Below are 21,871 nucleotides of genomic sequence, written 5' to 3'. Positions count from 1 at the left end.
GTGAGTCTGAAGCGTGGAGAGATAAGTTAGAGGAGGGTGTGGGTGGGGAGAAAGTAGCATAGAGTAAGTCCACATTGATGCCCTGGGGTTGAAGTACCGAGTTTGTTTCACAACATGGTTGAAGAGCTTCAGGGCAGAGGAAGTGACCTGGGAGTTGCAGTGGGAGAGGGACTCCCTGAGATTCTTGTAGAGAGAGGAGGAAAACTTCTTCAAGGCAGGCATCCTTGCAAGAGGATTCGCAGTAGGGTTAAAATCAACGAGGTAAAAACAATGACTGCAGATGCTGGAAACCAGATTCTGGATTAGTGGTGCTGGAAGAGCACAGCAGTTCAGGCAGCATCCAAAGTGCAGCGAAATCAACGTTTCAGGCAAAAGCCCTTCATCAGGAATAAAGGAAGTGAGCCTGAAGCGGGGGAGTGGTGTATGAGGTGCCTACATCAGTAACCTTAAACCTTTAGTCCCTCCTTTTAAAAAAAATCAAATTCCTTAGTTAAAGAATTTATAAGATGCATAATATTTTAATTGATATCTGTGAATGAAGGAAAGAATTAAATAGCACATCTATTGTTGGATGCAGTAATATTAGAGATCAGCTGCTTATTCTGGATTCTGATTGAAAGTTACATGTTGTACAAAGGTGAGGATGGATAAACACAAGGAACATTTGATCCAGGTGGACCCTTACCAGATGAACAATGAAATACTGCACACTGCAGTACACCAGAACTGCAAAAAGAGGAAGAAGAACACCTAAACAATGTATTTGCCAAAAATGGATACCCCCGCAATTTCATCAACAGATGCCTAAGGGAAAGACAACGGAATGAGGACATGCCACAACCCAAAAGACTAGCCACACTACCATACATCAAAAACATTTCCGAACTGACAGCCAGACTACTGCAACCACTAGGACTCATAACAGCACACAAACCAACAGCCACTCTCAGACAACAACTCACCAGGATGAAGGACCCAATACGCAGCATGAGCAAAACCAATGTAGTGTACAAAATCCCATGCAAGGACTGCACAAAACACTACATAGGACAAACAGGAAGACAGCTATCGGTCCGCATCCATGAACCCCAACTAGCCACGAAACGAGTAAAAAGTGAGGTCTGCAGATGCTGGAGATCAGAGCTGAAAATGTGTTGCTGGTTAAAGCACAGCAGGCTAGGCAGCATCCAAGGAACAGGAAATTCGACGTTTCGGGCCAGAGCCCTTCATCAGGAGCCACGAAACGACCTGCTATCCTTAGTAGCCACACACTCAGATGACTAGCAACATGAGTTCGACTGGGACGACACTACTATTATAGGACAAGCCAAACAGAGAACAGCCAGGGAATTCCTAGAGGCATGGCACTCATCCACAGATTCACACATCGACCTGGACCCAATATACCTGGACAGCTGGAACTGACAACCGGAAGCGGCAGATACAAATCACTATAAATGCCGGAGGAGACATCACAGAAGCGCTTCACAGGAGGCTCCTAAGCACTGAGGATGTCAACAAGACGGGGGACGAAACGTCTGCAACACAAATTCCCAGCTCGGCAAACAGAACCACAACAACGAGCACCCGAGCTACAAATCTTTTCCCAAACAATGAAATACTTTTTTCACTGGAGTGTGATTATATTCTGAGAAATGTTTTATTATTCCAGTAAAATGTAAACTTTCAAAGGCCTGTATCTTCATGCATTTTACTGAAAGTTTGTGTTTAATGGATTAGTGGATTTGGTGTTGAGGAACCCTGAATAGTTTTAAATCTGTGGCCATAAGAATCCTTAATCCAGCTTTGGTGAAGATCACTGTAATATGTAAATTTGTTATTTAAGTTGAAATAGTAAAGTAAAATTTACAAAAATTGGGTGAAGGGAAATCACAATAAGCAATGTTACCTTGTGAATATTTGGTAACTTGGGTCAGATTTCCCCCTCCAACATTAGTTTCAGTTCAAGCACTGTCTTAATTTTAAAATTCTCATCCTTGTTCTCAAATCCCTTCAGGCCTCACTCCTCCCTATCTCAGTTGAGTCCTCCAGCTTTGAAATTACTGAGCTCCCTTAACTCATGCTCCTTGTGCGACTTCAATTTTAGTTGATCCACCATCAGTAATTGCAGGTGCTGAGGCCCACAGCTCTGGAATTCCCTTTGTCTACCTGCCCAACTACCTTTATCTTCCTTGAAGACATACTCTAAAATCTACCTCTTTAATCAAGCATTTCATCATCTGCTTTTAAGATGCCCTTATAACGCTCGGTGACTCCTTTGTTTATCGTGCTGCTGTGAAGCTTTTTAGGGCATTTCATTGCATCGAAGGCACTATACAACTACTAGCTATTTTATTACATGTATTAAACTTTGTGCTTAATCAATAATCCTAATATTTTAACAAAGGGATCAAAGGTTCATGTAAATTGTTTCCATTTAAAAAGGATGTGAATCTAGTCAAAATAAATGGATTAATGTTGCTGTCAAAGTAACGGAATAATTTATTGAGTGTTAATCAGATAACTTGTCAGATAATTTTCAGGTTTGATACAGTTAATTGATTGTTAATCCTAAATGCAACCACTATACCTGCAAGTTTGGAATGGCTTAATAATGACACTTGTATAAATTATCAGATTCCAATGCAATATCATTTCTGAACGTAGCCATTTTATACAAAGTTATTTCTATTAGTTTGTAGATCAGAGAAGACCTGATAACATATTTGTTGTTTTAAAAACAGGATGTAGCAGATATCAGAAAACAATTCCCACTTCTAGCTGAGGACATCAACATCCCAGAGTTTTTTGAGAAGGATCAGTTTTTCTCCAGTGTTTTTCGCATCAGCTCACCAGGCCTGCAGCTGTGGACTCATTATGATGTATGTAGTATGACCAATGTACATAACATTACTAATAGTATAGTGTATTTTTGCAGTAAATATTCATTTGAAGGAGCATGTGTTAATATGGTGATTCTGTGAATTTGTATGTGTTGTATGGACATATTAAACATTTCCCAGGATAAGGCTTCTTTCCAATTTGAAGCCATGTGATTAGCCAGCCAAACAATACTCACATCAGCCTTCTCCACTTCAATATGATATAAATGTTCAATTTAATCTTAAATTACATGTTATCTCACCTTTAATATCTGACTGTTAGATATGCAAGATAGCTTAACATCACCTCAGATAAAGACAGAACTTTTATTTCCATCATAACCTTCTGTTTTGGAAGTCACAAAGCATTTCCCAATCAAAGTACTTCTGTAATGTAGATAAAATATAGAGAAAATCAAGAACCAGCTTGCACATAGCAATGAAAAAGATTTCCACAGTTCCCTGGAGGCTCATGGACTTTTCAGGGTTCCATGAAATAAACAAATGAGCAGATGTTGACATCACATAGTGTTGGAATGAAGATCATATCAGTCATTTGCAGCATGTTCACAAATTGGTGGACCATTGTTAATATGCATGAATCAGCTAGCAATTGATCCAAGCCAAAAAAACTACTGAATTACCAAATTTGGTTTTAGTGTTATTTAATTGAGTAGCAGAAAGTTGGTCTGAATACCAGGAGAACTGACTTGCACTTTATCACAGTCCATTTACATTTATGTTAAAAGAATGTTGAAGCTGTAATTTAATGTCTCATTCAACAGATGGCAGCAACAACAAGTCCTCCGTATTCACCAAATCAGTATTCACATAAGTCCACGCTAGAATCATAGAATCCCTACAAGTGACTTAATCCAATGATTAAAAGGGTCTCGGGGATATTGTGGGGAAAAGGCATTGAATTGGTTAATCAGTTACAATTAGATTTAATGGCAGTGTGAATGGCTTACTCCTGTTCCTACCTAATTGTGCTGGGTCTTTGATCAAAGTGAGATGAAGGTGAAATGCTTTGACAAATGCAAATTTTGTGTCTTGTTTCTGAGAAAAATTTAAAAATGTATAAAGTATTTGAGACATCCCTAAGAAGACTCAGTACAGTAGTTTTGTCGTAACTGTGGATTCCCACATAGTGTTCTAAATAAGCTGAATCAATAGCTGCAGGTTGAAAAGAACAACAATCAGTTCCGTTTTTCTTCTGAACTTACAACCTGGAGAATAGATCAGACTGAACCAGAAAATGACTGTTTACCTTGAAGCAGCCCAGGGTTTTGCTGGCTTAAGTAATTGTTATTGGCAGCCGAGAGTGAAAGTGGCTTCTACTCAGTCTCAAATGCCACATCTCCTCTGTGTGTTTGCACAGTATGGTAGTCCCAGCCTTCCAACAGAATTTTATAAAATAAACTGCATGTGACGAAGATAAAAGAGTCCAAGCAGTTTACCTTGAAAGTACTTTCCCGTACAACATTACTCCCTATTAATGGGTACTCATTACCGGATATTATTGTTTGTGGTTACATATCAAATTCCATGTTTTATGATGCTGTTAAAAGTAGGAAACCAGTAATAGGAAATGAATGAGTCATGGTGCCCTTTCTAGAGGGTTTATCATATTCGGCTGACCACGTCATATAGCTGTAAAGCTCCCTTGGGCAATTTAACAGATTTAACACTCATCATGCTTTATATTATTAAAGAGGCATAGAATAAATTAAATTAAACAACCTTTATAATGTCATAAAATTAGGCTTTTTAACTTTGAAATTGCAAACAAGATAAAAGGGACATAGATTTCAGATATAAGAATTGCAGTGATCAAAGAAAAATGTTGACTTTGATTCAGAGGTTGTGTTTCTGGCTGTTGGCTATAAAACACTATGCAGTTATTAATACTATTCCAGGGACGCAAAGTTCATGCATTAAAATAATGTATAAGTTTGTGTATGTATAAAGTAAGTAATTCAGTAGAACCGGTTTTTGTTTATGAAAAAGGACGTTCTGGAACTGTTGAAAACTCAAGTAGTTCCCACATATTTCAGGTTATTGCTGCAACCAGAAACACTTGGACACAATATGAGTTGCCAATAGTTCCAAGTGGTCCTCGGCTGTGCTAATGGGAGACAGCCCCAAGCAGCAATGCCTGGACAAAGCTACAGGCTGGGGTACTTTCATAAAACAGCATTGGTTCCACTGAATGCTAATTTAGAGACTAGAATCTAATATATGACTACATAATAATGCAGCAACATCAGTGAGAGTTGAATTCAGATTATCCAAAATTCCAGTTGTATTGTAGTGTCAACCATTCCACCAGCAGAATAGAAAATTCAGTAGGATGCTGTCCATGATAAACTTAAGTTCTGGACTAGTAACTCTGGATTAGCTGAACTCTTTCGTATGATCATGCTAGACAATCAGATCTGAGTTAAGTAACACAGGACCGTGAAATCCCAGAGCTCTTGGAACACTGCCATATATTAAGAGCTCCCTGTGAAAGAATGTCCAATACCTGCAGGCACGATTATTTGCTGTTCTTGTTTGGGACATTTTTGACATGAAACATGTTTGTTAAGAAGTCAGGTTACATAGATGCTCTTTCATTCCCTTTATAGCTAAACTTGTGTTTTTACACATATTTAAAATTAGAATTATGAAGATGAATATTTGTTGAATCCCCAGCAATTTGACTCATCACAATTTCTCAGTAATGATTTTATTAGAATATCAGATGTCTCTTTCCTGAAGTCAACAGCATGGGCAAATTATCAATGGTGGTATGGACTGACTGGCATCAGGAAACAGGTGCTCCCAGTTTCTGCACAAGGTTAAGGAAAAAACATTTAGTGTGTATTTTAAGAAGGGTAACCAAGTTTTTATTCCTGAGCAAGAGGAAAGAGGTACAGCAGACCAATTTGATGGAAGTGTAGATGCTAAAAGTCACATTCTACAAATCTTGGTTTTCCAGAATGTTACTGAGCGATGTACCAACCTGCAGATTTTTGAGGACAGTACTTAAATAAGTTAGAATCTAAACATTTCTCATTTGTGCAGGGCTGGGTAATCTTCATCAGAAATCCAATTGAAATGTAACAGGGGAATATTTGGAATAGAAGATCAATTAAAGTTCCTACACCTGCAATAAAAGTATAAACATGCGGAGACTTGAACCAGTCTTGGCTGTAATGGTCCTGTATTCAAATAATTTGCCTGTATGCGCTGTATGAACACTTACATTCTGGTGAAATTCTGTTAAATTTCCAACAACAAAGTGCTACATTTCAGCCAATACTTTATGAAGAAGGGAAGAAAACTAGCCAAAATAGGGAAAGAATTAGCAGAACAGTATTTAGATGTATAAACAGTATAGTGTTATTTTCAGTTTAAATAATTTGTTGTTTGTAATTTTGGTACTTGAGTTCCTACCTAGTTTTATTGTGAATTCATTTGTTTGAAGAATAGTTGTGCAGCTGTATTAACTATCATTAATTCTTTTTTCTAGTATTGCACCAGGCCGCTTGTTGGGCAGTGGTAGTGTCCCTACTTTTGAGCTTGGAGACCCGAGTTCAATTCCCACCTGTTCTAAAAGTGGGTCCTAACATCTCTGAATAGGTTGATTTAAAATGTCTCCAGCACTGTACCAGCTCCATTTGGTGGCTGACCTCCTCCCCTCCAGCCTCAGGTTTTAGTCATCCCCTTGTTAAATATAAGATATATCTACCCGCAGTTCGAACTCTCATCCCAAAACCCTGCATGCTGATTATTCATTCTCTGCCTATTTCTTTAACGAGGACTGCTGTTTGAAAATCTCCAGTAGTGGCATCACTGGGAGCAACTTCTCATTTCTGATGTATCAGCTGCAATGACTGCATATTGTCTTCATTTCTCACCCGATGATTGGGTGATCGTAGTATCCTAGTTTGTTAGAGAATGGCTTTTTTTTTCCATTTTAAAAGCAAGAAAAATCACAGCAAAATGCAGTCTCCCAGATAATGTGAGAATCTTTCTGCATGAATACTAAATGTACGCTATATCTAGAAATTCAATGGACAGAACCTTCTTGAATCTGCAGTTTCAATGAAATAAATGTATCTAAAATAATTATCTGTCGTAGGTTATGGATAACTTTTTGATCCAAGTAATCGGCAGGAAGCGAGTGATCCTCTTCAGTCCTCAGGATGCACCTTATCTGTACCTAACAGGTAAGACATGTAGTAAGATTTTAAAAGGAATACAGGCCTACAATTTAACTCTCCATTTGGGAGTATTCCTGGCATTATGAACCCAACCTTGAAAAATGGCAGCCAGATGTCAGATTTTCAGTCAGAGGGTAAAGTTTGGGTTAGAAGTCAGGGTAGACAACCCCAAAAGAACTGAGGACTGCCAGGTATGTAAGTGGGATGGGTAGAAAGCCTGCCTTAGCACTTGTCACTGTGCCCAAAGATTAAAACGAAACAATATAAAACATGAAATATCTCTCCAATTCTCATCCCCAATTCTCATCTCGATAATTCTCCCTCACAGCTCATGCACAGCTCTGTCCCTCATACCCTCCATGTCAAGCCAAACCCCCAAATTAGTTTCAGGTCATGGTAACCTATGCTGTCTATCATCTTTTGCCCTTACACATACCATGCCAACTCACCTCGTACTCATCATGTTATGGATCAGGTTAGACTGGTCCCATGGTGAAAATGCTAAATTGAAGGAGGGCTAATTGCAACAGTAATAGACATGAACTAAATGAATTAGACTGGGTATGGCTGTTTGAGGGTAAATCCACATCTGACATGTGGGCATCATTTAAAGGCCAGTTGACCAGAGTTCAGGGCCAGCATGTTCCTGTGAAGATGAAAAAGAAAAATGGCAAATTTCAGGAACCGTAGATGACAAAAGATATTGAAAGTTTAGTGAAAAAGAAAACAAGCATATTTAAGGTTTCGCAAAAAGAAAGCAGAAAACCTTAAAAAGGGAATTAGGAGGGCTGAGAGGGGTCATTAAATGTGTTTGGCAAGTAGGATTATGGAGAATGCCAAGGCATTTAAATGTATACTAGGAGCAAAAAGGTAGCTGCAGAAATAGTAGGTCCACTCCAGGACAAAAAAGGAAATTTATATATGGAACTGGAGGAAGTGGGAGAAGGACATGAATAACAATAAATTTAGGGAGGGGTATATTAATATTCTAGGGCATCTTGATATTAAGAAGGAGAGAGGTTGGGTGTCTCAAAAAACATTAAAGTGGACAAGTCTCCATGACTGGATGGATCTGTACACTAAGATTTTGAGAAGATTTGTGCTTCAGGTTGAGGTTCTAGATGTAGGTTTGCTCGCTGAGCTGGAAGGTTCATTTCCAGACATTCCGTCACCCTACGTGGTAACATCTTCAGTGGGCCTCAGGAGAAGCAGTGTATATGATTCTTGCTTTCTATTTATAAGTTTGGATTTCTTTGGGTTGGTGATGTCATTTCCTGTTCTTTTTCTCAGAGGGTGGTAGATGGGGGTCTAACTTGATTTGTTTATTGATAGAGATAAATAAAGCCCTTTGACAAAAAACATTGTGTTCAAATGCACAATCTTTTATTACAGGCATTGAAATTCAAGCACCACATCAACAAGTGTGTTATCACTTGTACCTGTCAGTGAAACTGAGAAATTGAGGTAGTCTACTGTGATAAAAGATGGTTATGAAATCAGTGAAGCAGCAGTAATCCGTTAAGGAAGGTTTCCAGCTTATGTCAGAGTGAATTAACAAGCAACTGTTTTATTTAACATTTCAGTGTTTTCTTTGGAATTTTAAAGAATAGACTTCTCATAACTTGATAGTTCCTTCTCACAGATCTTCCTGACAGTTTTTACAGTTCCCTTAGACTCACCCTCTTGAAACTTTTGACAATAACCTTTCACACATCCCTTTGTCAGGTGCTTCAGACATTTAGACAGGTTTGTTGACCATTCCAATGACTCTATGCACAGTACATTTATGTGTATTTTAAACAATTCCAAAGAGCATTAGCTTGACCCCAAAGGCCACCAAAGAACATTATTTTTTCTTTTCTTCCCCTCACCTCCACTCCAGCTCGCAAAAGTATCCAAATCCACAGCCAAATAAATGCTAAAGTTCAGAGCTACCATTGCAGAGTTTACTCAGCTTTTCATACACCTGGGCCCACCATAATCCTGCTTCCATGAAAATAGCTGACAATGTAAATTGTCCACTGGCTCTGTGAATTAGGCATGCACACATCCAAACAGACCCCCACAAGAATACAGAGGACCATGTTCAGGATGGGAGCTATGACTTCTAGCTCATCCATGATGATAAACCGGACCCAATCTCTCTTCTCAGGTCCTATAGTGGCTGTTAAAAACTCATTTGAAGATAAATATCATCAAACCTAATTGATATATCTTGCCAGAACTAGAAAGTGTAATGATTGTAGCTGATGCTGTAAGGGATGATTAGTTCCATCGGCTTAACGTAAATGATTTTTGAATATTCATTTAAAGGTTGGACACCAGTTATAAAAACAAAGTGTTTTTCAAGTGTTTTAAGCTCACTGTTAACCCATTTGCTCTCCTCATTCCTTTTTTTAAAATTGATCTAATTATAACTGCTGTGCAATTACTGCCAGTAATTGATGATGATCAATATAAGGTTGTATTCTTGTGTAATTGGAATCTACTAAGACGAGCTTTTCCTCATAAATATATTTATGTCATTACATTTTTAAAATTCATTCATGGGAAGAGGGTGTCGCTGGCTAGGCCAACATTTATTACCCATCCCTAATTGCCCAAAGGGCAGTGAAGAGTCAACCACATTGCTGTGGGTCTGGGATCATGTGTAGGCCAGACCAGGTAAGAATGGCAGTTTCCTTCCCCAAAGGACATTAGTGAACCAGATGGGTTTGTTCCTGACAGTTGACGATGGATTCATGGTCATCGTTAAACTCTGAATTCCAGATATTTATTGAATTCAAATTCCATCATCTGCTTTGGCTGGATTCAAGCCCAGGTTTCTGGATTAACAGTCCATGATAATGCCACTTGGCCGTTGCCTCCCTGATGAAGGAAATTTGAATGAAGAACTAGTCCTGGTAAAATATTTACCCTAAGTGGATTTTGTTTGGGAACCTAGTTCACCTAGTAGCCCTAAAAGATACATTTTTATATACTGTGTGAGGGTAGGACCTACGCTCTGCAGTTCTTAATGCATTGTTTCAGGGTTTTTTTCTCTGTGTTCACTCCCTCCAAATCTAACTTGTTTAACTAATTTTGTTCTAGATATATGTCCAAATCATGTTTGGATATCAAGGATACTATAGAGAGTCCTATAGAGGATGGCATCTCTTTTGTTTTCCCCCAAAACATTTTGAATTCAAAGTGCATTGTGTTAATTTGGGGAATTAGTTCTTTTAAAACTTCTTTGCTGAATCTCTCATCCACAAAGATCTTTACCAGGACATCAGTTATTTACTTTTTTTGTATTAATGACTTGGCTAACACACTATCACATCACAGCATGAGTAAATTATGTGAATGGGAGCATAAAATGACAGAGGAATGTTGATGTGTTGAAAGAGTGAGCAAGCTATTGCAAATGGATTTCAGCATAGGTATGGGTGAGGTAATCTATTTTGCATTAGAAAAGATAGATTGAAGTGCCTTTAAATGGTGAAAAGTTCAGAACGGTGGCATTCCAAACAATTTAGTAATCCGTATTCACAGATCATTAATATGTTGCAGTTAGGGAGATTCAAGATGGCGGCAGTCTGAAAAGTCTGCTGTGTTGGGCTCTGTGCCATACCCCAGCCAAGGGCTCCTACCCCTCCCCCATTTGCCACCCCTGAGGAAAATTTTCAGTATAAAGCAGGCAGAGCACCTAGAACCTTTTAAGTTTGGATTTGGGGGTTCTGGAGTCGAAATGAAAACGGCTAAAGGTGAGGGAGGTAGGAGAGTGCAGCAGGCAGAGCACTCCCCTGTTGCGTTGGACACACCCACAGCTGCTGCTTTGACCCCTGTGGTGGCGACTTTAAGCTTGTTGGAGCAGCAGCACCTACTCACCGAGCTTGCAAAAGTCAGTGAAAAAAAAATGGAAACACCGCTAGAACCAATTACTGCCATGCTGACAAAGCACGAGCAGGAGATTCGGGCATTGGATCAATGCATGGAAACGGTCGAGCAAAGGATCCCGGCCTCAGAGACCGCAACGGAGAACTCTGAGGGGCGGGCCTGAACCTTGAAAGGCCAAGTTCGGGCCTTGCTGGAACAGGTTGATGATCTTGAAATCGAGGTTGGAGAAAAAAACGTGTGTCATGGGTCTACTGGACTGAGAGGAAGGCGAGAACCTGGTTGAGTTCCTTGAGAAGTTGCTCCCGGAGTTGCTGGGGCTGGAGATCGAGTCAGGCCGGGTGACTGTGGAGCGGGCCCACCGGATCACAATGCGCAAGTCCGAGTCGGATCAACACTTCTGCCCAGTCCTGGTGCAACTCCAGCACTATAAAGAAAAGCAGTTAATAATAGAAACATCCAGAAAACTGGGAAGAGATCCACAGGCTCTGATATACAAAGGTTCGAGGATAATGCTTTTTCAAGACTACTGGGGCCATAATTAAGAAGAGGAAGACTTTTGATGATCTTAAGAAAAAATTAAGAGACTTAAAGATGCTGTATTCTCTGAGGTACCGGCAGTACTACGTTTTAATGTGGGGAATCTGTCTAACTTCAACTTGATGGAAAAAGCAAAAGAATTTCTGAACTCGCTGAAATAATAGACTTGGACCGAGGGGGAAAGAGGAAAAGGTGTGTGTGGACAATGGCATAATTTTTTTTTAATCTTCTCTTTATTTGTTCTTTTCCCTTTCGTGATCTTGAGCCTTATAGGCTTGGTATTGCTTTGATGTAAAATCTGGTTTGTTTTATATTATGTCTGTTTGGTGGTTATCTATTATTTCACTTCTGTTTTTCTGGGTGAGGGGCGGTTACTTCTTTGGTGTAAAGATGTATGGGGTTGAGATAGTGGGGGGGGGGGGGGGGGAGACGGAGCGGGGTGGTGTCCATTGTTAACTTACAGGAGTGTAAATAACATTTTTTTTCCCATTGGCTGGGTTTGGGGGCGAGGTCTTAACGGAAGGTGCCAGAACAGCTGTAAGTTTGGGAGTGAATGCCCTCTATGGGCGAGGGAGGAGATCTCTGGAGATTTATGGTTTTTGTGTTTATTTGTTCAAGTTAGGAATACTGGTTAGTTTCTTAGTTTTAGTAATGTTTATCGGAGTAGTTTTTAGATTTGATAAAGTGTGTTTTTTCCCCACTCGCTGCACATTGAACGGGCTTCTTCCTCTCGGGGAACCACGGGCTGTAGCGCAGGCTAGCGATCTTACAGGTTGTGCACCTGGAAAATAAAGGGGAACCATTCCCCCATTAAACAGAAAGAGGTGCTCTCAAATCTTAAAGAATGAATTGACATCGCTATGTTACAAGAGACATATTTAACCGATAGGGAACGTCTGAAATTACAGCAGAGGGGATATGATGGGGTATTCTCCTCCTCCTCCAACTCCAAAAGCAGAGGAGTGACTGTACTGGTATGAAAGAATCTCCCATTTCAGGTGATAGATCAAATCAAGGATGATTATGGACAGCTCATCATTCTCACGGCTCTGGTACACGGAGAAGAGTATGGCATCCTGAACGTTTACTGCCCACAGGTGCATCTTCTCAAATTTTAGTTGATGCAGTCTCTAAATTAATGGCTGTTGAGGTGCATCGTACGGTTATAGGAGGAGACTGTAATCATCTCATGGACCCCAGGGTAGACAGGATGCCAAGGGGTCTGTCAAGTATACCGCTGCAGTCTAGACAACTAGCGGACTTCTGCAAGGAGTTGGGGCTACTGGATGTGTGGAGGTGTCTCCACTCTAATGGGAGGAATTTACCTGTTACTCCAAGCGGCCAAGTGGGTGGCAGTGCTAGAGAGACCACAAAGCAGTGGTTGTCATGAATGGTGTCAAATCAAGCAATTTCAGTGTGGGGAGAGGCAGCCGACAGGGATGTCCTTTCTAGCCGCTGCTGTTTACCTTGGTAACTGAGACATTGGCGGAAGCCATCCGGAAGGATCCTGAAATAGTGCACCAGCGGTGGGAATTGAGGAACACAACATTACTCTTTATGTGGATGATGTCCTTCTGTTTCTGGCTAACTCTGGAAAAGTCCATACCCCGGCTAATACAAAAAATTAAATTATTCATCAGTTTTCAGGATACAGGATAAATTTTGCGAAGTCAGAAGTCATGTCCTTGGGGGGATTGGTGGAAGTAACAAAACTGGAGGACGGAATGCAGTTTCCTTTCAGGTGGTCACAGAAAGGTTTTCTCTATCTGGAAACTTTTATTACTCCTACCTTCCATCAGCTGTACAGAGTTAACTTTGTACAATTATTTGAGAGAATAAAGCAGGACTTGCAGTGTTGGGAGGGACTACCTATATCATGGTTAGGCAGTATAGTCTTGATTGAAATGAATGTTCTTCCTTGGTTATTATATCCTATGAGGATGCTCCTGTTGTTGTTACCCAGACGGATGCTACAGAGATTTACCGGCTGGCATGGAACATTCATTTGGTGCAGTAGGCGCCCCCTAATTAAACTTACCAAGCTGCAATTTCCACAAGATATGGGGGAGTTGGACCTCCCAGATCTGAAGAAATAACAAATAGGTGCCCTGCTGTCATATGTGGGTGACTGGATGCGTAAGGAACTCAAGGTCGAAATGACTTGATGCTGTGGCCTCTCAGGCAAGATGTCCCTCATCAACTTACTGTATCTGGACAAGATGAGATCTGTGGCTGAGCACAGTGAGAGTCCAATTATCTTAAATACAGTGAAAGCATGAAGGATAATGTGGCAGGGTGAGGGCAATTTGCTTAAGAATTTGCCGTTCACCTCATTAGTGGGAGCCCCAGAATTTAAACTGATGTCAATGGACTTTGGCTTCAGAGCACGGGACGGTAAGGGAATCTCCTGTTTGGGAGATTTACTCAAGGGAGAGGTCTTGATGTCTTTCAACCAATTAAGTCAGAAATACAGGATTCCTAATAGAGACCTTTTCCGATACTTCCAGTTTAGGGATTATATGTAGAAGAAGACCATGCTCTTGGCTCAACCCTACAAGTCGGATATAGAGAGAACAGTGCTACGATGTGGGGCGCTCTCTTGATTAGTAATATATATCATCTGCAGAGATGAAATGCCTTGGGGGATATGGAGAGACTCCATGGGATCTGGAATTAGGGGAAGAAATTTCATCGGAAACATGGGAGGATATATGGAAGAATGTAAAGAAAATTTCAATATGCAATAAAACACAAGCTATGCAATTGAAGATCCTTCACAGGGCCCATATAGCACCAGAGGGGTCAGCAAAGTTTCTTTGTAATGTCCCAAATGTAAAATCAGCATAGGCACCCTCACACATATTGCTTTTGGTCCTGCTACAAGATTCACAAATAATGGGGTGCCGTGGTGAATGAGCCGGAGAAGATCCTGGGAATTGAAGTTAAGGAGGATCCAGTATCCCTTCTTTTGGGATTGCTGAATCTGCCGTCTCTAGGTGAGCAGGGGAAGAGGTTATTTAACATTCTTAAACACTGCACAAGGAAGAACATCCTAATGAACTGGATATCAGAAGAACCTCCAGGTCTTCCGGGTGGTGCAGATTTGTCTTGGAGCACGACCCCCAACATTATCTGACAAGTATGGTGCTCCACAGAACAGAGCAATTTTATAAGACATGATGGCCCTTTCTAAATTACATAGACATGGACCTATCAGTGGTACTGATTAGGGCCTTTACAAAGCCGTGAGGGCCATATATGGTGGACCAAGGATTCCGGAGGAGGAGGCCTAGTAAATACAGGTATAATAACTGTTGCTCCCGTGGACAGGGAGCTTTGGTGGAGGTGCGGTAAGTGGAGTAGTGTAATGTAGTGTAACCTAATGTAATTTAATTTTGTTGGATTATAATTTAATTTAATACTATTTCATTTAATTTGAGTTTATTTTAACTTGAGTTAACTTTATTAAAATGAGATGATTGTATCTTGAGTTGTAGGTAATTTATTGTTACATTATATTAATGTCTTATTTCTACTTTTCTGTATTTTTGTACTTCTATAACTTTTTGTTTTTTGTAAAAGAGTACAACATTTTCAATAAATAAATATAGAAAAACATATAGCAGATACAAATCTGAAATCATGAAGGCTAATGGAACATCACACTTTATAACTAGACTTCAGCTAGGTACAGAATATAAAAGGTGATGTTTTGTTGCAACTACATGAAGCACCAGGAGAACTGTGCACAGCTGATTTAGCATCACATCTTTGAAACAATGTGTTGGCCTTTGAATTAGGATTCATCAACATGTTATCAGAGCTTCAAGGCTAGATTATAAGAAGACATTGCCTCAGCTGTACTTGCGTGCATGAGAATATTATACAGTTGAGGAATGATTTGATTTTGGGTTCTTGGATTGTGAAAGAAAATTATAGCATAAATATAGAAACTTTTATTTTTCCCCAGTGGTGGGGGCAGTATTTCAGTCAATGGGACCTTAAAATCCAAGAAGGGCCATTCGGGAGTGAATTTAAGAAACACTTAATCACATGAAGAGTCATAAATTTTGTGCTTTTTCCCACAAAATACACTTGATGTTGGCTCAATATGCATTTGAAATACAAGATCGATGGCATTTTGCTTGGCAAGAGAATGAAAGAATATGGAGCAAAGGCCAATAAATATGTGGAGTTAAGATACAGACATAGTGAAACAGGCATGAGCAGGAGAATGAACAAGTTCTTTTGGTCATTTTATTTTAGTTAGTGTTGCATGGTTTTCACATAGATTTTTTTAAAAAATTAAAATCAACAAAATGTATTAGCAGTAACACTTGTCAATTGTGATAAAAATTGTTGCACAACTTTATCAGGGTTTTGTCCCTTTAACTCACTGGAAGCACTTTGAAGAAATGAGTATAGCAAGTGAATGAGTAGCAAAAGAAAGGGAATAAGGGCATTTACTGTGTTGTGAATACATTTCTTACAGGTATTGAACATTAGAGTCAATCAGATCATTATTAAAGCACAACAAAAGACAGTCTCAGTCCCAGCAATCTAGAAAATCACAAATGTAATCTGGTAAACATCATCGACAAAAAATGTTTCCCTCCTTAAAGATTACCTAACACACATTCATTTGCACAACTTGTTGTTTTCGCAAATGATATATGATGTACCGATAATGATATCTTTAAGGTTCTGATATTGTTTCCTGTTTCAGTGGTAAAATGTAGAATCTCTGAGATAGAAATCAATCCATATGTGGACTGACATTTTAAAATGTTAAAAATTCCTCAAAAAATTGATTTTTAAGCTGTTATTGCTAAATAATATACTGTCATCTTCACTTCTTTTCCTAACTTTGCACAGGAGATAAATCTGAGGTCTTGGACGTGGAGAATCCAGATCTAAGAAAATATCCACAATTTGCAAAAGCTCAGTGCTATGAATGTCAGTTAGATCCAGGAGATGTGCTTTTCATTCCAGGTATTGTCAAAATCAACTACCACAACTTTTATCCTTTTATTATATTAACTGCAGTTGAAAGGAAGCATTATGCTACTGTCAAAATTTGACTAAATAATGAATGTGTCACTCTGAGTCAAAAGATCATGGGTTCAGCTCATTCCAGAGGCTTGAGCACCTAGGATTACACTTGAATGCAGCATACATTCAAATGATTGAGGAGCTGTCAGAACTGCTGTCATTCAGGTCAGATATTAAGCTGAGATCACATCTGCCCCATAATTAGATGTAAAGAAACTTATGGCAATCCTCAAAACAGATCAAAACATGCTAATTATCATGCCCTCTAATTATTCCTAACTGACAAAAATTATCCAATCATGTCTTGCTGTGTAAAAATTGGCAGTGACATCTTCCTACACTGCAGCATGACAACACTTCAAACTAGCATCCATCTTGTTTGTAATTGTTTCGTATATGTTTCTCAAAATTAAGTCACCTGATGCAGTTCGGTCCAACTCTGAACACTTTCACAGACACCGGGTGGATAATTTCAGACCCTTTGGCAACTATTTTATTTAAACCTTGGGCACATTCTTCTGTTTGCTAAATAGGTCAATCTTGTTTTTTAACAAATGAAATTTTACATACTGCATTTTCCTTTTTGTCAAAGTATGGTAGCCTTTATGTTGTTTTATCCCCTATCAAATAAAAGAACCTATTTTCTCAGTTCTATGTGAAGGCATTTGTCTCCCCTTTATCCAATATAACATTGACCAGAAAGTAACTGGTCCATTCAGAGGTTCTTAACCAAACTCTTGAATTAAGAAATAACAATTCTGAAGAAGAGTCATATTGGACTCAAAACATTATCTCTCCACGGAAAACGTACAAATACAAGACTATAGGGAACTTTTTATTTTGCGTTATAGTGTGTGCTACATTAGAAAAGTACTGCAGTGCACTATTACACTGTGCTGGGCAATGTAAGGGTGAACTTATCTTCACAGCACTAATTCCAATGCTACATCACTGCATTAAAATCCCACTAACATTACAACATAGCACTGAAGTAATGACATTTAAAAGTGTCATATTGTCTCACACGTACCTTTCAGAATGTTGCTGATTCCACAGCAGGCCTACATTTTCTTTATGAACTCTCAAACCTGATGTCCTTTTAATGGATTTTCAAAACCCCACCCCACCATTCAAAAATTTCCAAGACAAAGTCTGATTTTCATCCCCAATTAAAATGGGGATCCCAAATTCATTGGTGTGTTTTGGATCCTCGTCAGTTCTCAATGTGGAAAAGACTGGTGAGAAATGGTGCAAGTCAAAGAATGAAGAAATTCCTTGAAATTTCTCTATTTAAAACACTGAAACACACCTCCACACCTCGACAAAAATTGGATTCCAGAAATTGGAACATACCTATGTGTATTCGAGTTTAATTTGTGGAAACATTGAACGTGCAAGAGTCGGGCTGTTGTGGTGCAGCAGTAGTCTCCTTACCTCTGAGGCAGGAGGGCCAGATTCAAGTTGCATTTGCTCCAAAGCTTGAGTCGCACAGATGTACAGGATGGAAACAGATGCTTCAGTCCAACTCGTCCATGCCGACCAGATGTCCTATATAAATCTAGTCGCATTTGGCCAATCTCCCTCTAAACCCTTCCTATTAATGAACTATCCAATTTCCTTTTAAATATAATCGTACTCATTCCGTACACACACCACCCTCTGCATGAAAACATTGCCCCTTAGGTCTCTTTTATATCTTTCCCCTCTCACCCTAAACCTATGCCCTCTAGTTCTGGACTTCCCCCACCCCAGGGAAAATACTTTGTCTATTTATCCTATCCATGCCCCTCATAATTTTGTAAACCTCTATAAGGTCACCCCTCAGCCTTTGACGCTCCAGGGAAAACAGTCCAAGCCTATTCAGCCTCTCCCTATAGCTCAAACCCTCTAACCCTGGCAATATTCTCATAAATATTTTCTGAACTCTTTCTAATATCACAACATCCTTCCTGTCAGAGTGTGTAATAATATCTGTGAGCAGGTCGATTTGAAAATAAATACAAGCAGGAATGGGCAATTCAGCCCTTTAAACCAGCTTTGTCAGTCAATGTGATCACGGCTCATCATCCAACTCCATACCCTGTTCCCGCTTCTTCCCCATATCCTTTTTGTTCTCAAGTCATATCTACATCTTTCTTGAAAGTCTTCAATGCTTGGCCTCAATAGTTTTCTGAGGCAGAGAATTCCCAGGCTCACCACCCTCTGGGTGAAGACATTCATCTTTAGTTCTGAACTAAAACACTTACCCCTTATCACTTACGACATACCATTCTAGGTGCATCTAGTAAACCTGTGATGCACTCCCTCAATAGGTAGAACACCCTGTCTCAGATAAGGAGTCCAGCACTGCACAATATTCCGGGTATTGTCTTCCCAATGCCTTATACAGTTGCAGCAAAACATTCCTACTCTTGTACTTGAATTCTGTCGCTATGGAGGCCAACACACCATTTACCTTCCACGAATTCATAGTGCGGGTATCCATTTATCAGGCACATACATGAGAACTTTGTTTATATTTGTTGCTATCTGATGAAACAGGACCTTACTGCATTGTTACAATGGTTATATAACTGAATCAATGTATGCCACTTTAATGATTGGCTTGAAAAGGATTTTGTAGAATCCCTGATGTGGAAACAGGCCCTTCGGCCCAACAAGTCCACACTGACCCTCTGAAGAGTATCCCACTCAAACAGTTTACTCAATGTTTACCCCTGCCTAATGCACCTAACCTACGCATCCCCAAACTCTATGGGCAATTTAGCATGGTCAATTCACTAACCTGCACATCTTTGGACTATTGGAGGAAACCAGAGCAAACCCACGCAGACACTGGGAGAATGTGCAAGCTCCACATAAACAGTCACGTGAGGCTGGGATCGAACCCAGACCCCCAACGATGTGAGGCAGCATTGCTAGTTATTATGCCGCCCTTCATAATTTTATATGTCTCTATAAGTTCCCCGATTCTTTTAACTTCCAATGAATGTAATCCCGGTCTAGTCAATCTTTCCTCATAAACCAACACTGGCAACTCTGAAATCAATCTAGTGAACCTTGTCTTCACCCCCTCCAATGCCAGTACATCCCTTCTGAAGTAAGGAGACCAGAACTACACAGTGCTCCAGTTGTGACCTCACCAGCACCCTATACAACGACAGCATAACCTCCCTATTTTTAAACTCCGTCCCGCAAGCAATGAAGGACAATATTCCATTTGCCGTCTTAATGACCTGTTGCACTTGCAAGCCAACTTCTTGTGATTCATACATAAGAACACCCAGGTCCCTCTGCACAACAACATGGTGCAATTTTTCATCATTTAAATAATGGTCCTTTTTGATGCTGTTCCTACCAAAATAGAGGACCTCACATTTACCAACATTATACTCCATCTGCCAGACCCTTGACCATTCACGTAACCAATCTCTATCCCTCTGCAGACTTTATGACCTCTGCACACTTGGCTCTACCACTCATTTTAGTGTGTGAATTTTGCACTTGATCCCGAACTCCAAATTATCAGTGTAAATTGTAATAGAGGTTGCAGTTGTGAAAAAGGAGAGGTTTGTTGCTTCTCTCTTTCTCCCATCCCCTTGAAGACCTGAACCAACTTTTGTGACAACTCTGACTTCTGCTCCCCCAGCCCACCTGTGGCCTCACTGCCCCTCCATGTGTTTCTCTGTCTTTTCCAAGAGCTTATAAAGAATATATTTGGTTCAGGATGAGCTTAACTAAGTGTAGAAAATAGAATGAGTTGAGTAATTTGGTTAAGAACACAGTCTTATTAATTGAGGTAATTAATATCTGAAGTACATGTGAGCTTGTAAAATGCTTGGTTCAAAATAGCGGGCCCAAAATAATAATGCTCAAGGTGTATTCTGGAAATGCAATTGAACATGTTCACTAATTTAAGACCATAACTTTGTTTTATTGCACTGTATCTTGACAAAACAGAAGGGCTTCAGAAAGCTTTTTGCAAACTGTATCTGACAAAAGCTGTTTATAGCTTCCCTGCATTTATTGAATTTGATCCACAGTTCATAACTTGTACTGTTTTAATATGCTTTCAGCATGCAGTGTATGAATTATTCTTTGTAATTATCATGCAAATAATCATCTGAATTACTGATTGCATTTCTCTCTCAGCACTGTGGTTTCATAACACTGTTGCTAAAGAGTTTGGAGTGGGAGTGAATGTATTTTGGAAACATCTTCCTGCAAACTGCTATGATAAAACGGACACTTATGGAAACAAGGACCCTGTGGCAGCCTCAAGAGCTATGCAGATTTTAGACCGAGCCTTAAAAACACTAGAAGAGCTTCCGGATGAATACAGAGACTTCTATGCACGGCGAATGGTTTTACGAATTCAAAGTAAATCATACAGCAATCATTATAAATAGAATATAGAAATAAGTAAGTTAGAGTGATAAGTTTATTTGGGTGTGTAACAGTTTATAATAAAACTAGTTTTTGCTTTTTGAAAATAGTTTCTAAATTCCACAAGTTGCTAATTTAAATGATCCCATAAGTTATGATCCGTAACTACATCAGCAATAACCTGTTCTAATCTTTATGCATAACTGCTTGGTTTGCAGTTTTGATACTTAAGGGACTTATTGCCCTAATATTCATTTTCCAAAGCACCACAAAATATATTATGATGTATTTTCATTTTGTGTTTAAATATCTTGCATAATCATTATGGCTGTAAAGTCCATGGTGTACATTTCAAATGGTGTGGAAAATAGGAGATTTCTAATCTTGTGTAAGTAATTGGCTAGTTCTTAAGTGCAAAATCATACTTCATATTGAGAATATTCATATCAGTACATCTCTCTAGTATATTTAACCAAATAGCAGGATACTATTTCTACAAATGCATTAAGATCTCTCTCCCAATAATAGTCAAAGGTGTAGAAGATCAGTTTTAAAGCATTGCTGGTGAACCTGGCATGCTCTTTATAAATGTACAAAGGAGATGCTTCTAAAAGATGAGAATTCTCTGTGAAATCAACTTATATAAGACATGATGAGTCAGTACATTGTCATACCTAACATTGTTCTTGCTGTACAAACTCTTCTTTGTATACAGATCTTGGAAGATGACTACTCATACATTTGCTATTTCTTGGGCCACTTCCTTAAGTACTCCAGAGATGAAGATTATCAGGCCCTGAGGATTTATCAGCCTTCAATCCCAACACTAAATCTCCACTTATACAGATTTGCTTCAGTTCTTCCTTCTGACTAAATCCTGTATTCCCCATCATTTCTGGTACATTATTACTGTCCTCCTTTGTG

General features: G+C 39.4%; 1 protein-coding gene across 2 annotated transcripts in view; it reads left to right on the top strand.

Moving 5' to 3' along the window:
- The window catches only part of tyw5 (tRNA-yW synthesizing protein 5), a 69,515-nt gene that overhangs the window by 46,044 nt on the left and 1,600 nt on the right, over positions 1-21,871 (top strand). Inside the window, exons 5-8 of one of the 2 annotated variants that reach the window (XM_060827426.1) lie at positions 2,745-2,882; positions 7,012-7,099; positions 16,385-16,501; positions 20,714-20,941. In XM_060827426.1, coding sequence (XP_060683409.1) covers positions 2,745-2,882; positions 7,012-7,099; positions 16,385-16,501; positions 20,714-20,941 — 571 coding nt within the window. Of the gene's footprint in view, positions 1-2,744; positions 2,883-7,011; positions 7,100-16,384; positions 16,502-20,713; positions 21,055-21,871 lie in introns of those variants that run through there. The other variant, XM_060827425.1, reaches the window with a different exon arrangement.

This window comes from Hemiscyllium ocellatum, chromosome 7, assembly GCF_020745735.1.
Source record: "Hemiscyllium ocellatum isolate sHemOce1 chromosome 7, sHemOce1.pat.X.cur, whole genome shotgun sequence".
NCBI classification, from domain to species: domain Eukaryota; kingdom Metazoa; phylum Chordata; class Chondrichthyes; order Orectolobiformes; family Hemiscylliidae; genus Hemiscyllium; species Hemiscyllium ocellatum.
This window is presented reverse-complemented; position numbering and strand designations above follow the sequence as displayed.